Source organism: Carcharodon carcharias, chromosome 10, assembly GCF_017639515.1.
Source record: "Carcharodon carcharias isolate sCarCar2 chromosome 10, sCarCar2.pri, whole genome shotgun sequence".
NCBI lineage: Eukaryota > Metazoa > Chordata > Chondrichthyes > Lamniformes > Lamnidae > Carcharodon > Carcharodon carcharias.
Window position 1 is genome coordinate 135,310,458 of NC_054476.1, and position 14,119 is coordinate 135,324,576.

At 39.6% G+C, this 14,119-nt stretch overlaps 1 protein-coding gene across 12 annotated transcripts in view; it reads left to right on the plus strand.

The window, feature by feature from the left end:
* The window catches only part of lig3 (ligase III, DNA, ATP-dependent), a 73,742-nt gene that overhangs the window by 2,813 nt on the left and 56,810 nt on the right, over positions 1 to 14,119 (plus strand). For 5 of the 12 annotated variants that reach the window (XM_041196961.1, XR_005944173.1, XM_041196965.1 and 2 more), the window contains 6 exons: positions 2,806 to 3,006; positions 6,901 to 7,463; positions 8,116 to 8,217; positions 10,133 to 10,327; positions 11,064 to 11,215; positions 13,916 to 14,082. In XM_041196961.1, coding sequence (XP_041052895.1) covers positions 6,920 to 7,463; positions 8,116 to 8,217; positions 10,133 to 10,327; positions 11,064 to 11,215; positions 13,916 to 14,082 — 1,160 coding nt within the window. In that variant the 5' untranslated portion in view covers positions 2,806 to 3,006; positions 6,901 to 6,919. Of the gene's footprint in view, positions 1 to 757; positions 871 to 2,805; positions 3,007 to 3,458; positions 3,609 to 4,249; positions 4,270 to 6,900; positions 7,464 to 8,115; positions 8,218 to 10,132; positions 10,328 to 11,063; positions 11,216 to 13,915; positions 14,083 to 14,119 lie in introns of those variants that run through there. The other 7 variants (XM_041196962.1, XM_041196959.1, XM_041196960.1 and 4 more) reach the window with 5 other exon arrangements.

The window sequence follows — 14,119 nt, forward strand, 5'->3', positions numbered from 1 at the left end:
CCAAATCTCTGCTTCTCTACAGGTTCTAATTTCTCACTTGTCTTTACGGGGGTGGGGCGGTGGTTTCTGATTTATCTTTTTTGCGTCCAAAGTAGATGACCTCACATTTACCCACAATAAATTTCGTGTGCCATAGTTTAGCTTACTCACTTAATTTGTCCATGTCCCTTTGCAACTTCCTGTACCACTTGCTGTTCCTCCTAATTTAGTGTTACCTGCAGACTTGGATATAAATTTCTCTATTTCTTCGTCCAATTCATTAAAAATGTATGGTCAAAGATTCTGAGCTCTGGGGAACACTGTAACACCCTGCTTAAAGGAGCTCTGCTGTCCTGTGAAATGATTCACCTGTATCTAAACTTGCTGTTCTTTTAAAAAAAATTGAAAATGTTAAATAAAGGGCACACGATAAAGGACAGGGAAAAACTATTTGCTCTGAGACTGAACTGTGTGTGTGTGATTGCTGCAACCATTAAGGATGTTGCTCCAGAATTGACTGTTTTGCACCAGACCAAGTAAACAGCTCGTGGGACAATCAAAAAGATTCTGTTCATGTTTTCTCATGATCCATTCACATTGCATCCACTTTAGTAGAAAATATTTAACAAATAAGCCATCTATATGTCTGTTGCTAAAGAAGCATCACATTTTGTATGAAAGAATTGCTTCGCTCTTTAGTGTTGAGAATGGTGTAATTGCAGCAGCTTTTCCTAATCTGGTGTATCTGCTTCAGTTTTTTTTTGTTTCCACATCACAGCAGAGATGATGCTCCATGATATGAAGAAGGGTCCATCTTGTGCTCATCTGAGTTCGTTAAAAGTTTCCAAGAAAGATTGAAGATTTGAACACTTCCTTAAAACATTGTGCTGTGTATGATAAGCATTTTGTTGCTGATAATGTGTTGTATTCCTTTTGCTTCTTTGTAATTCTAAGGCTTGTAAATAAATTTGAGATTTGGCCTGAATGATATGGTTTGGACAGCATGCTGTTATCGGCACAAGATGTTATAGTTAGTTATTATTAATCTTTTGGGATTGCTTATCCCTTTCATGTGGATAAATGTAATATTGAGCATTAAGCGACAAGAGGCATGTAGCTGGTGGCAAAAACTTTGGCTTTACCGATATTTAGCTGGAGAAAATTGTCTCACCTTGTCCTTATTGTCAGACATGCTTTTGGAGAGTGACACAACAGCCTTGCAATTGGTTTTTGGCCTTGGCAATAAAGATGAGCATCATCAGCATATGTTTTGTAGCTGACCTCTTGCTTGCATACGAAATTGCGAGGAATCTGAGGAAGCCTGTAAATGTTGGAGATCTGGGAGACTCTCGCTCAGCCTGAGAGAAGAAAACCTTTTTGGAGGTGTAATGCTTGTGATGTACAAATAGCACAGTGAGAGAGAACTGTCCCCAATTTGAGTGGCGGATTGGTCAGTGTAATCCTTGTGATGTACAAATAGCACATTGAGAGAGAACTGTTTCAAAATTGATTGATGGAGTGGTTAGTGTAAGTTGAATGCGACGCAGAGTGAGAAGAGAAATAAATCATGGTTATGAGCATGCAGAGTATCTCTTGTGACTTTGGTTAAGGCAGTCTCAGTACTGGGGGAGAGGTGACTTACATTTGAGAATCTTGATCTGGGAATATTAGGGGTGAAAATGCAAACATTCATTTTGAGGATTTTGGGTCGAGAGAAAATTTTTAGAGATTTGGCAGTAATTGGAAAGAATGGAGGAGTTAATTAGTTAATGATTTGAAAGTGAGGACTGTGCCTGAGAATAGAGTAAGGTGGAAATGGAGATGTGCAGCACAGAAGGTTATTGGCCCAGTGTGTGTGCCAGCTTGTTGCTAGAGCAATCTAAAATCTTATTGCTTTCTACAGTATAACCTTTAACTTTCTGCATTTGTTTATCTGACTTCTCATTAATGCATCTATTCTGTTTGCCACATTCTAACCATACTGGGTAAAGAAATTTCTCCTGAATTCTTTGTTGGATTTATTAGTGATTGTCTCCCCATTTATAACCCTTGATTTTAGATTCTGCTGCAAGACCAGTTGGGTCCTGTTTCTGTCTTTTAATTTGGATATATTTGCAACATTTAGTGGTCTTTATGGGCATGAGAAGGCTGTTGACAGTGCAGTGAGGGAGATGGGATTAGCAGAAGTGCCTGCATGAATGGTTTTGGCTTTTTTAGCTTGAAGCCTGTCAATTTGTTTTTGGTGAATATAGAGGGAAGTTAAAAATAGGGGTTGCTGAAGATTAAATGGAATTTGAAGTTACCTGTGAAGTCCAGAATAATTTTGCAGTAGTTTGAGGACTTAGCTGTGGAAAGGGAGCGATTGTACTGACTGAGGTGGCCAAATTAGACCAGATAGATGAGTAAGAGAACAGGCCAAGCTGGATCTTAGCAACAAGTATACTTCTATTAAGTGTGAAATGATATATATTAGGAACAATTTTAAAAATAGATGATGGGAGAGAAAATGGAAAAAATGGAACCATTTATATATTGTTTATTAGAGAGTTGATTACAGTAATAAAGCTACCCTGACATGATTTTATTAAAAAGAACTTGCATTTATGTAGTATTATTCCTGACCACCACCCTGCTCAAATCAGTTTACAGCCAGTAAACTACTTTTTAAGTGTAGTTACTATTGTAATGTAGGAAATGCAGTAGCTAGTTTGCACACAGCACAAACAGCACTGTGATAGTGGCTTGGTAATCTGTTTTTCGTGATGCTTGATTGAGGGATAAATATTGACCGGGGCACTGGGCTAACTCTTTTGTTCTTCGAAATAGTGCCATGGAGTCTCCTATATCCACCCGAGTGAACAAATGGGGCCTCACTTTAATGTTTCACCTGCGACAGTGCAGTGCCTCTTGGGTACTACACAAGTGTGTCGGCCTTGAATTTTGTGCTGAAGCACTGGAGTGGGATTTGAACCTGGAGCCTTGTGACTCAGGCAAGAATGCTACAAACTGAGCCACAACTGACACTTGGTACTGTAATATGTATTTGGGGTTTGTTTCAGCATTGTGTGTGTTCCAAAAACTTAGTGTTCCTGGGTGATTATTTTTCTGACTTAGTAAGAGAGAAGCCATCACTGGACATGAATCATGACTAGGTTCACTCTGCTTCCTGAGGGAGGCTTTGTGAAGTAACTAAATTTACATTGCTTTTTTTCCCCTAAGGCTTTTGCTCAGTGCTTCCATAAAGAAGCTGCAAGCCATGTGAGTACATGGTAGATGAGAGATTAGATTAATTAAATTCTCAAGTTATCCACCATCTCTGACCTTGCTCGACATCTTTCATGTGTTGGTTAGTATTGGAAAAGAGGACCTCAAGAATCAGAGCATTTCTGAACTATTGCAGTCCTCATTTTCAGAAATAATTGTGTCGACTCCCCTAGTGATTATTGTATTCAACATTAATGCTGTACACTGGGAAGTTCTCTCAAGTGGGTATTATAATTTTGAATGGATCAAAATCTGAAATGTTTGGAAAGTACAGGTGGCTTCTGATGATATGATCTCAGTACCAGTGGTTCTGATCAATGTCAACTTCAACCTGAACACAAACCTCTTGGACTGTGCTGAGAAGGGTACTTTAATTTTTTTTGCCTTTCTTCAATGGCTTTAAATTTCCAGTACAGGTTAAACTCCTAACATGTAAACAGTCAATTGTTTTCTTTTGAGAGCAAAGGAAGGCTTCCTTGTGCAAGATCCAACACCAAGGTATTAGATAACTTTATGGCAAAAAAGGGAGGAAGGGAAAGGAACTCTAGTTTGGAATGAGGTGTTAGGATATCATAAAGGGAAAGTTAACATGACGGGAGGCAACACATCTCTTTGCCGAAGCCCCTCACGAGTTCTTGTATCTGGGATTCACAGCCAACCTGGCTGAGTTTCAGTGCAGTAAGCTAATGCTGACTGTCTGAATCATCTTTTGATTTGAAGCACCGTTTCAGAGGGTATATGAATATCCATGATGTGACTCACTGAATAGGGAAAACATTGGAAGGATGCCCCCCTACCTCCTTTGAACAGAGGTGCAAAAGAAAGAGTTCTCCCAGTCAGTCAGGATAGTCAGCTAAGACAATTTATTGCAGAAAACTGGTATCCCTCACACCCCACTGCGCATGCACACATCTGTAAATTGTGGTTTCCTTTGATACCAAGACAGAATTATTTTGTATTTAGTCCACCAACCAACACAAGGCAGTATGGTTTTTTTCCACAAGAAGAAGTATGAAGTTAAATGAAGTAAGAAGATTAGAATTAGTAACCTGTTATGTTTATGTGTCTTTTAAAATAAAGAAACTTAATGATTTGTGTCTGATTATCATAAGACCATAAGAAGTAGGAGCAGAAGTAGGCCATTCGGCCCATCGAGTCTTCTCCACCATTCAATGAGATCGTAGCCAACCTGATAATCCTCAACTCCGTTTTCCTACCTTTTCCCTGTAACCCATGATTCCCTTACTGATTAAAAATCTGTCTACTCTGCCTTTAAGCTGGGTCATTAAGCATATTCTACAGCCCTCTGCGCTAAAGAATTCCACAGATTAATTACCCCTGAGAGAAGAAATTCCTCCTCATCTCTGTTTTAAATGGGCGACCCATTACTCTGAGATTATGCCTTCTGGTCCTAGACTCTTCCACAAGGGGAAACAACCTCTCAGCATCTAAAACAAAAACAGAAGATGCTGAAAAAATTCAGCAGGTCTAACAGCATATGTGGATAGAAAAAAACAATTAACATTTCGAGTCTGTATGACTTCTTCAGAGTTAAATAGAAGTAAAGATGTGATGAAATTTATGCTGTTTTGGGGGGGGAGAGGGTGGTAGAGCAGGTCAAGCTCGCTAGAAAGCCAGTGATAGGTTGAGGCAAAGAAGAGATTGCCAGAGATGTCATGGACAAAGAAGTGTTAATGATAGTGGTAATGGCTAGAGGAGGTGCTGATGGTGGCATTGAGGTCAGAAAGCAGAATGTGATAATAGCAGGACAAGGGTAAGCACTCCAGAAAGAACAACATGAACAAGTGACAGATGGCCCTTGTGGGGGAGGGGACAGTGGTGGGAAAAAGATTGAAGATGGGATACAAGGTGGGAATAAAACAATGAATAAAAATGAAAATAAATAAAAATAAGTGGATTAAAAATAAAAATGAATATTGAAAAAAAGGATGATAAAAGGGGTGAGGATGGAGAAGAGAGAGTTCATGGTCTGAAGTTGTTGAATCAAAAGTTAAGTCTGGAAGGCTGTATAAGTGCCTAATTAGAAGATGAGGCGCTGTTCCTCCACTTTGCGTTGGGCTTCAGTGGAACATTGCAGCAGGCCAAGGACGGACATGTGGGCATGAGAGCAGCATGGGGTGTTGAAATTGCAAACGACAGGAAGGTCTGGGTCATGCTTGCGGACAGACCGAAGGTGTTCTGCAAAGTGGTCACCCAGTCTGCGTTTGGCCTCTCCAATGTAGAGGAGACTCTCAGCATCTACCCTGTCAAGCCCCCCCAAGAATCTTATGTTTCAATAAGGTCGCCTCTCATTCTTCTAAACTCCAATGAGTACAGTCCCAGGTGACTCAATCACCTCTCAAGAAAATCCCTCTATACCTGGAATCAATCTAGTGAACCTTCTGAGGACTGCCTCCAGTGCCACTATGTCTTTCCTTAGATAAGGGAAACAAAACTGTTCACAGTATTCTAGGTGTGGTCTAACTAGTACCTTGTATAGTTTGAGCAAGACTTCTCTATTTTTATACTCCATTCCCTTTGAAATTAAGACCAGCATTCCATTTGCCTTGCCCTATTACCTGTTGAACTTGTGCATGAATCCCAAAAAGTTAACATACAAGGACTCCCAAAACCCTCTGCCCTGCAGCCTTCTGCAGTCTTTCTCTATTTAAATAATATTTGGCTCCTCTATTCTTCCTACCAATGTGCATAACCTCACATTTTCCCACATTATATTCCAACTGCCACTTTTTTGCCCACTCGTTTAACCTGTTTATATCCCTCTGTAGACCCCTTGTGTCATCCTCACCACTTGCCTTCCCACCTATTTTTGTATCATCTGCAAATTTGGTGATAGTACATTCATTTCCCTCATTTAACTCCACTAATTACAGGTTGCCATCCTGAAAATGCCCCCCTTATCCCAACTCTCTGTCTTCTATTAGTTAGCCAATACTCTATCCATGCTAATATACTACCCCCAGCACCATGGGCTCTTGTCTTATTAAGTAGTCTTATGTGAGGTACCTTATCGAATGTCTTTTGGAAATCCAAATATATTACATCTATTGGTTTCCTATCCTGCTTGTTACCTCAAAGAATTCTAATAAATTTGTCAGGCATGATTTCCCCTTCATGAAGCCATGCTGACTCTGTAATTCTAGATTATGTAATTCTAAATGCTCTGCTATTACATCCTTTATAACAGACTCTAACATTTTCCCAATGACAGATGTTAAGCTAACTGGCATATAGTTACCTGTTTTTTTTTGACTGAAGTGCAAGCAGCCCACCCATTGAAATATCTGAATGCACAGCGGGATATGTTAAAAAACATGATGTCCTGCTCGGGGCACTAATGTTCTGTTTTATCTTGTAACGTTGGATTGCATATTAGTGGCACGTACTAATTCCAGGAATTTTGCTTGTGTAAAGTATATTAATTTGTCACATTGTGGTGTGGCAGATGCAGCTTTCCGGCTGTAAGTAACATCTTTAGAGTTCGAGATTATTTGATGTATTGTGCATTAATTGGTACAATGATCTAGTTATAAATCAGCCTGTCCTCTGATTAACCCGTTAGCAGTGCTACATTAGATGTGAGATGGTGAGCTGTCTTTTCTTTATTTAAGATATTTTTCCCCCTTTCTATTGCAGCCAACTGTGAGAACGCTCCATGTACAGGCTGCTTTCCCACTTAACAAAAAATTTGCTTGGTCTCAAGAAGATTTGTCCAGTGCGGAGTCAAGTAGAAAACTCTGTGATTGAAAGCCAGATCAGCTGCAACTTGTTCCCATATTCTCACCAAATCTGGCTTGTTCACCCCTTCTCTGTACGCTTAGCAGAGAATCGAGGCCTGAGACTGTGTGTTTTCAACCCAGTTGTTGTGACTTTCTCTTGGGTCCCTAGCTACCCCTTTTGCACATCAAAAGCAGGGATGCCCGTGCAGAGATACTGTGTGGACTATGCCAAGCGTGGCACAGCTGGCTGCAAGAAGTGCAGGGAGAAACTCCCAAAAGGACTAGTGAGGATTGGGAGGATCATGCCGAATCCTTTCTCTGAAGCAGCCGAGATGAAGGAATGGTACCACATCAAATGTATGTTTGAGAAGCTGGAACGTGCCCGACTAAGTACCAAGAAAATCGATGACTTAACGGACCTAGAAGGTTATGAAGAGCTTCAGGATGCAGAGAGGGATCTGATCAACCAGCACATTAAAGGTCAGAATGCTGAGAGTTGGGTAATAGGTTATATTTTAGATAAAATCATACAAACTGCTTCGTTTTGTGGTTTAAACCCTTGCTTCCAAAGCCTTAATAGGTGAACCATACTCTTTGGTCATATGATAAGGTGGATAGATCGAAAGTCCAGTATTTGAGCCTTTGAGTATTGAGGACAAACTGGGGCATTACAGTTGGCTACAAGGATTGGAAAGGAAACAGCTTATGTCCCTGTTCCTGATCACTATCCATTAAGCATTCCAGAAAACATGAATGGATGTCTGGTGAGAACAGGATCAGGCCTCCTGTGCTCACATATGAAGAATGGCCACTTGGGCAAGTGTTTGGACACTTCCCATGGAATTGTATTGCTAGTAGGGGCAGCTCCTTCAGCAGGAGGAAGAAAATGAGAGTAAGTTTTGCCTTGCTCCGGGATATCTGTGTAAGTGTTGGTGGCTAAATTCAGGAAATGCACTAGACCAATGCAATGCTCTGGTTGTACTGATTGTTGAAATGTCAAGGGACCATTTACAGAGTGCCTGATCTTCCCTGTTTTAAAAACAAATCACTGATGGTCCAGAGGAAAAGTTAATGAGTTGATGATAAATGTGTTTATGGGAAAAGTTCTAATGCAGTTTTAACTTTTTGCTAGAACTTGCAATCAAGAACGGCTTACTATCTTCAAAAATTAAGCCCTCCCAGAGTAAGCCAACTGCAGTCACTCCATCGCCCCGTAAATTCTCTGGATTCTCGGGTAAGCGGACACTGCTTCACTAACAGTCTGTCTGTGATAATTGTTAATGTCTTGTCAATTGCATTGTTAGGTTGAGAGAAACGGGCGATGGGCGTTAATTGCCTTTTAGCATATACAAATGGGGAAAGCTGGGACACTGGGTTGTGTGGGAGGAGAGCTGTGAAATTGAACAAGTCAAAGAAAATCTCTACGTCTTGGTTTTGGCTTCACCAATCAGCTTGAATCCTATTAACAATAGTAACTGAAATAAACGACGTGAGAATGTTTCCCTAAATATTATGGATGTCAGCTTTAAATGTTTCTCTTATACTGAGAGAAACAAAAGGGGAGGGTACCTGAAATGCTGCAGTACAGTTGTAAGGTTTTTACTTGCAGCACCAGAAGACATTTGTTTGGCGGCGTAGAAGTACTGCCTTTTGCAGTGTAGCTTGTATCTATCTTATTGACATTTTAACATTTTTTTTAGCTGTTGTTCACAATGCAGACTCGCCAAAAATGCCAGACATCACAGCTGAATTCTATTTTATTCTCGCCATTGGCACATGCTCTTTCCAGCAAGAGTTACTGATCATGAGTAGCAACTCCTTTCTCTAAACAGCACCTCTACAGTACAGAATGCTAAAGCCAGTTTTAGCCATAAGAACATTTTCATAAGAAATAGTACCAGGAACCTACTCCACCATTCACTAAGATCAAGGCTAATCTTTACCTTACCTCCACCTGCAATGCACTATTCCCATATCCCCTTAGTTCCCTTAGTACTCAAAAATCTATCTGTCTCTTGGATATACTCGGCAACTGAGTATTCACAACTCTCCAGGTGGAGAATTCCACACATCCACAATCCCTGTGAATGAAGAAATTTCTCTTTAGCTCAGTCCCAAATGGCCGACCTCTTATTTTTGAGATCATGTCCCCTTATCTAAGTCATTAATATTGATTGTAAATAGTTGAGACCAAAGCACTGATCCTTGTGGTACCCTGCTAGTTACCAGTTGCCAATTTGAAAAAGTCTTATTTATTCCTACTGTTTTCTGTCCATAAACTAATCCTGAACCCATGTTAACATATTGTCCCCAATGCTTTGAGCCCTAATTTTGCCTAAGAACCCGAGTATCACCTTTTATCAAATGATTTTTGTAAATCCAAATACACTACACCCACTGGTTCCCCTTCTATCTACCCTACTAATTACTTCCTTAAAAAAATTCTCAAACAGATTTGGTAAACATTATTTCCCTTTCATAAATATGTGTTGACTCTACTTGATCAAATCATGATTTTCCAAGTGCCATGTTACCACATCCCTAATAATAATATATTCCAGCATTTTCCTTACTACTGATGTGGGATTCCCTGTTTTCTCTCCCTCCTTTTAGTGAATAGTGGAGTCACATTTGCTACCTTCCAATCCATGGATACCCTCGGGAATTATGGAAGATCAAAACCAATGCATACACCCACTACCTTTTAATGCTGGCCATCAGGTCCGGGCAATTAGTTGATCTTTAGTCCCATAAATTTCTCCACCATTACTAATTTCTTAAGCTCCTCATTCTTGCTAGACTTTTAATTCCCCAATATTTCTGAACTAAAGCCTCAGCCACACCAGCGAAGTCCATCTGCTCTTGTTCTCCAAAGTAAGGCTGCTGTATAAAAGCATATTTTTCTTAGATTTAGGGGGAAAAATAGTGATTGTAATGTGTGTTAAGTGCAATTTCTTTTTTGAACATAAATTCTCAGCATGTCAGTCAGCACCTAGAAAAGTAGGTGAATGTTTTTGGTAGGAGCCAGTCTGATGAAAGTTATCACCCAAAATGTTAACTTTATTTTGCAGATTGATTGACCTGCAATGCATTTACTGTAACTGATATTTCTTCCTGTTGTTTTTACTTTAAAAAAAAAACACGTAAAGCTAAAACAGGGTGCCCTGATGAGGAGCCTTCAACCTCCAGCAGTGCACTGTCAGCTGGGGCGTGTGACCCGAATCACAAGGATTGCTCGTTGCGGGAATTCCGAAAACTGTGCGCTATGATTGCAGATAAGCCAAGCTATAATACTAAAACACAGATTATCCATGATTTTCTGAAGAAGGGCACAGGTGGGGATGGTGAGTCCCATTTTTTTACACTCTTTTTTACAGGTTTTATGAATCAATGGCTCGTAAAGGAATCATTTAATTTTCCAAATGTGATTATGGATTTTTTTTTAAGTAGTGTTCCAAGCTAGTGTCCCAAATCTGCCAGCGGCAAATTATTCAGTTTGCACTGATCTATTTTGTATTGTGTTCTTGCTATGTTTTGGAATGCCTCAGTACCAAAAATGAGGAAGGCTTATTGGAAATTGCTGGATACAAAATTCTAATGCATGCCCTACCGCATTGCTGAACTGTGTTAAGAACAGGGCCTGTAGTTTCACTGCCAGGATAGGGAAGCCAGACTAGTTTTCTCCCATATTAAAGGTGGGGGCTTGTGTTGGTCTACAGTTCCGCAGCTGCTGCCTGTTCTTCAGTGCTTTTCTTTATGTCTGAGCCTGGAGAGTAATTGGGGGAGCTTACGTTTGGATTTAAATGTTGATTGCCTTCCCAATACACCAGGAACCTTTTTATATTCTTCAGCAGTGACTTTTTAAAATCTTTTGCTCCAGTTGTTAACATACCACCTACACTGAGACTTGTTCATCACTTCGTTTGTATGATTGACCAGAATTCCCAAATAGATGCCTAAATTAAATGGCAATTGAACTTGAAGAATGGTATGGGGGGTTTTGTAATGTGACTGAACTATGTAATTACAATTCAATGTAAGCTATATAATGGTGCCCAATGTGATAACCTTTTTTTCTAGGAAAATTCCATGGGGATGTATACCTAACCATAAAACTACTCTTACCTGGTGTGGTAAAAACCATTTATAACCTGAGTGACAAGCAGATCGTCAAACTGTTCAGCAGGATATTTAACTGCAGCCTGGATGACATGGTGCGAGACTTGGAACAGGTTCGTTCCATTGTTTGGCTTAAACTCATTGGCATTGTATAAAAATAAATTTTAGCACACATACAGTAGGTCAGTTTACATGGGTAAAGAGAAAAGATGGTTATGTTCTGGGTGTTAAGGAAACAATACAGGTTATGATGTTTTGGATATGAACCTTTTCATCAAAACTGAACACTAAAAAGTAAATAAGCATTTCAATGACGTTAGTAAAGAGTAAAGAAGCAGAATCAACAGATACACCAATTGCAGAGAGGAGATAAAGGATTAAGTGACCTGTAAACTGCTAAATAAAAGTACATTTTTGTGCATTAAAAGATTAGTGAGTTCACATGGCAGTATTTTTTTTAAAGGGTAAGTATGCAAATAATGGGAGATGAAAAGACACAGGAGAGATCCAATCAGGCAAAAACAAAATCATGAAGTTGTGGTGGGGGGTGGTTGGTGCTTATACCAAGCTGTACCGTAAAGACAGCAGATTGGAAACTAAAAAACTAAATGAAAGTGAAATGCTGTTGACCCACCTGTCATGAGCCAAGATAGGCAGCACTGTGTGCTTTAACTCGCATTTTATTTTAACTGGAGACTGCTGGAATGTTAGCTGTACCACTTCTTAAGAACAATTTTTTCCTTCAAACTTACAAGATTTGACTTATTTTTAAAACCTAGATCCTATTGTAACTGCAGTAGGCAAATGCATGGTGCCAATCCTAATGACATTTGAGAGAAATTATGTTAAGGATTTTTAAAATGCAAATTGTTCAGGCAAAGCCTAGGACATTCTACATGATTTCTCCCCCTCTCCATCTTGCTTTTCTGGAGGTTCTGGGATATTATTCTGTTTTGCCTAATGGCTTTTTTACATGCCTTGGCAGTGCACATCAGCATGAATTTTAAGTGGAGAACATCACAGTCCGTTTCCATCCTGGGCTATGAAGAAGGTGGGGTGCAGGAGAATTGGCTGATTGTCACCTTCAGCAGCCCCAAGAGTGCTGCAATCAGTTGTCACTTCCCTGACCGAGGTTATCTCCAAATAGACTGAAAATTGATCTTGAACCTTTTGATCTGTGTCGTTCTTATGCATTCTTTTCACTAACTGCTCCATTGGAAACCTTTTTACTATATAAGGGAAATTTAAGCAAATAAAAATAAATCTTTCAAAAAGGGAATGTTCAGTTAAGACCTGGAAATTCAAGTTTAGCTACTTTTAATTGATCTTTTGCCTTTTATTTGATGTTTGTAGACGGAGATTGTAACATTTTGCAACTGTGGCCTCCCTTGTGTTGTGTACTTGTACATTGACAGCTGGGTTGAGACTCCACAAACTAATTTCATTTAGAGCATTGATTGCCAGGCTCTCAGCCAACAGAGAAAATAATTTCATACTGCACCAAAATATTTCTGGGAATCTGTTTGATTGAAAGGAGCAATTTGGAAAAATATTAAGTGCATAGGAAAATATTCCAAATCGTTCCCAGCATCCATTTTAAACTTATCCAATAAAATGGCCTTTTTAGAAATAAATGTCAGCCTCTACCATTTGTGCTGAAACTTTTTATAGCCATACACAAATGCACTACCTTGAGTTTGTTTATAAATACAGATGCCAGTCTTGACTTAACGGAAGGGAGTTTTGTACAAGCACCAACATGAAGGCAAGCAACAGTGTGTACTGTTGTACGCTTCCATTATAAATTTAATATTTTCTTTTGAAGAGCTATTTTTTTTTGTTGAGCTTTGAGGAAAAAATTGCACCTATGTTTAATAGTTTGAAAATATTCTAATCTTGTGCTGATAGTGAATACTAAGCATATATATGGAAGGGGAGTGCTTCCTGTCTGTGTTCTGTATATGACTGGGAATGAACTACTTGAGTTTTACACTTGAGTTTATCGATGTTTTCACCAAACTTTAATTGTATTTATTTATTTAAAGACTTTCCCACTTTGATTCAGAAACTGGCTTTCATTTGAAGATAACCAGAAAAAGGATGCTCCACGGTATTCAGAAATTTCCTTTTACTATATTTCCCTTTCAGGGCTTACCATTCCTAACTTAGACTGCAGACAGGAGGCTTAGCACCGCTAGGGAATGCTATTAGAGTGGCCAAGGTAGCTAACCCTACAATTACTACTTATTCCTCTACGTTTTCTCTTCTTCTCGGCAGCCCCCCATACCATGCTCTTTCTGGGGTCTTTTTTTATTTTGGCTGTTCAATTAATCGTGCTCATAATAATTGGGACTCTCATTAAATACTAGCCGTGGCTCAGTGGTGACGCACTCGTCTAAGTCAAAAAATGTGGATTCATGTCCCAATCCAGGGACTTGAGCACAAAATCTAGGCCAGCACTCCAATGCAGTACAGAAGGAGTGCTGCAATGTTGGAGGTGACTCCTTTTGGATGAGATGTTAAAATGAGGCCTCATCTGCCCCCTCAGATGGGTATAAAAGATCCCAAGGCACTATTTCAAAGAAAATCAAGGGATTTCCCTCGGGTGTCCTGGTTAATATTTATCACTTACCAATGCCACTAAAACAGATTGCCTGATTATTATCGCAGTGTTTTTTACGGGAGTTTGCTGTATGTAAATTCGCTGCTTCATTTCCTACACTTGAAAAGTAAATCATTGGCTACATACCTCTTTAGAACACCTTAAGGTCATAAGACACCAAATAAATAAGCCTTTTTTGCTTTCACTCTAGGGTGATGTCTCTGAGACTGTGCGCATCTTTTTTGAAGAGAGTCAGAGTTTCCCTCCGGCCCATAAAAGTGTAATGACAATTCAGGAGGTCGAGGCAGCTCTCACCCAGCTGTCCAAGATGACCAGGGAAGAAGACCAACAGAAAGAGCTTCAGAATATTGCTTCAAAGTAAGCCTTGGATTTTAGAAATGTCTAGTATTCTAGT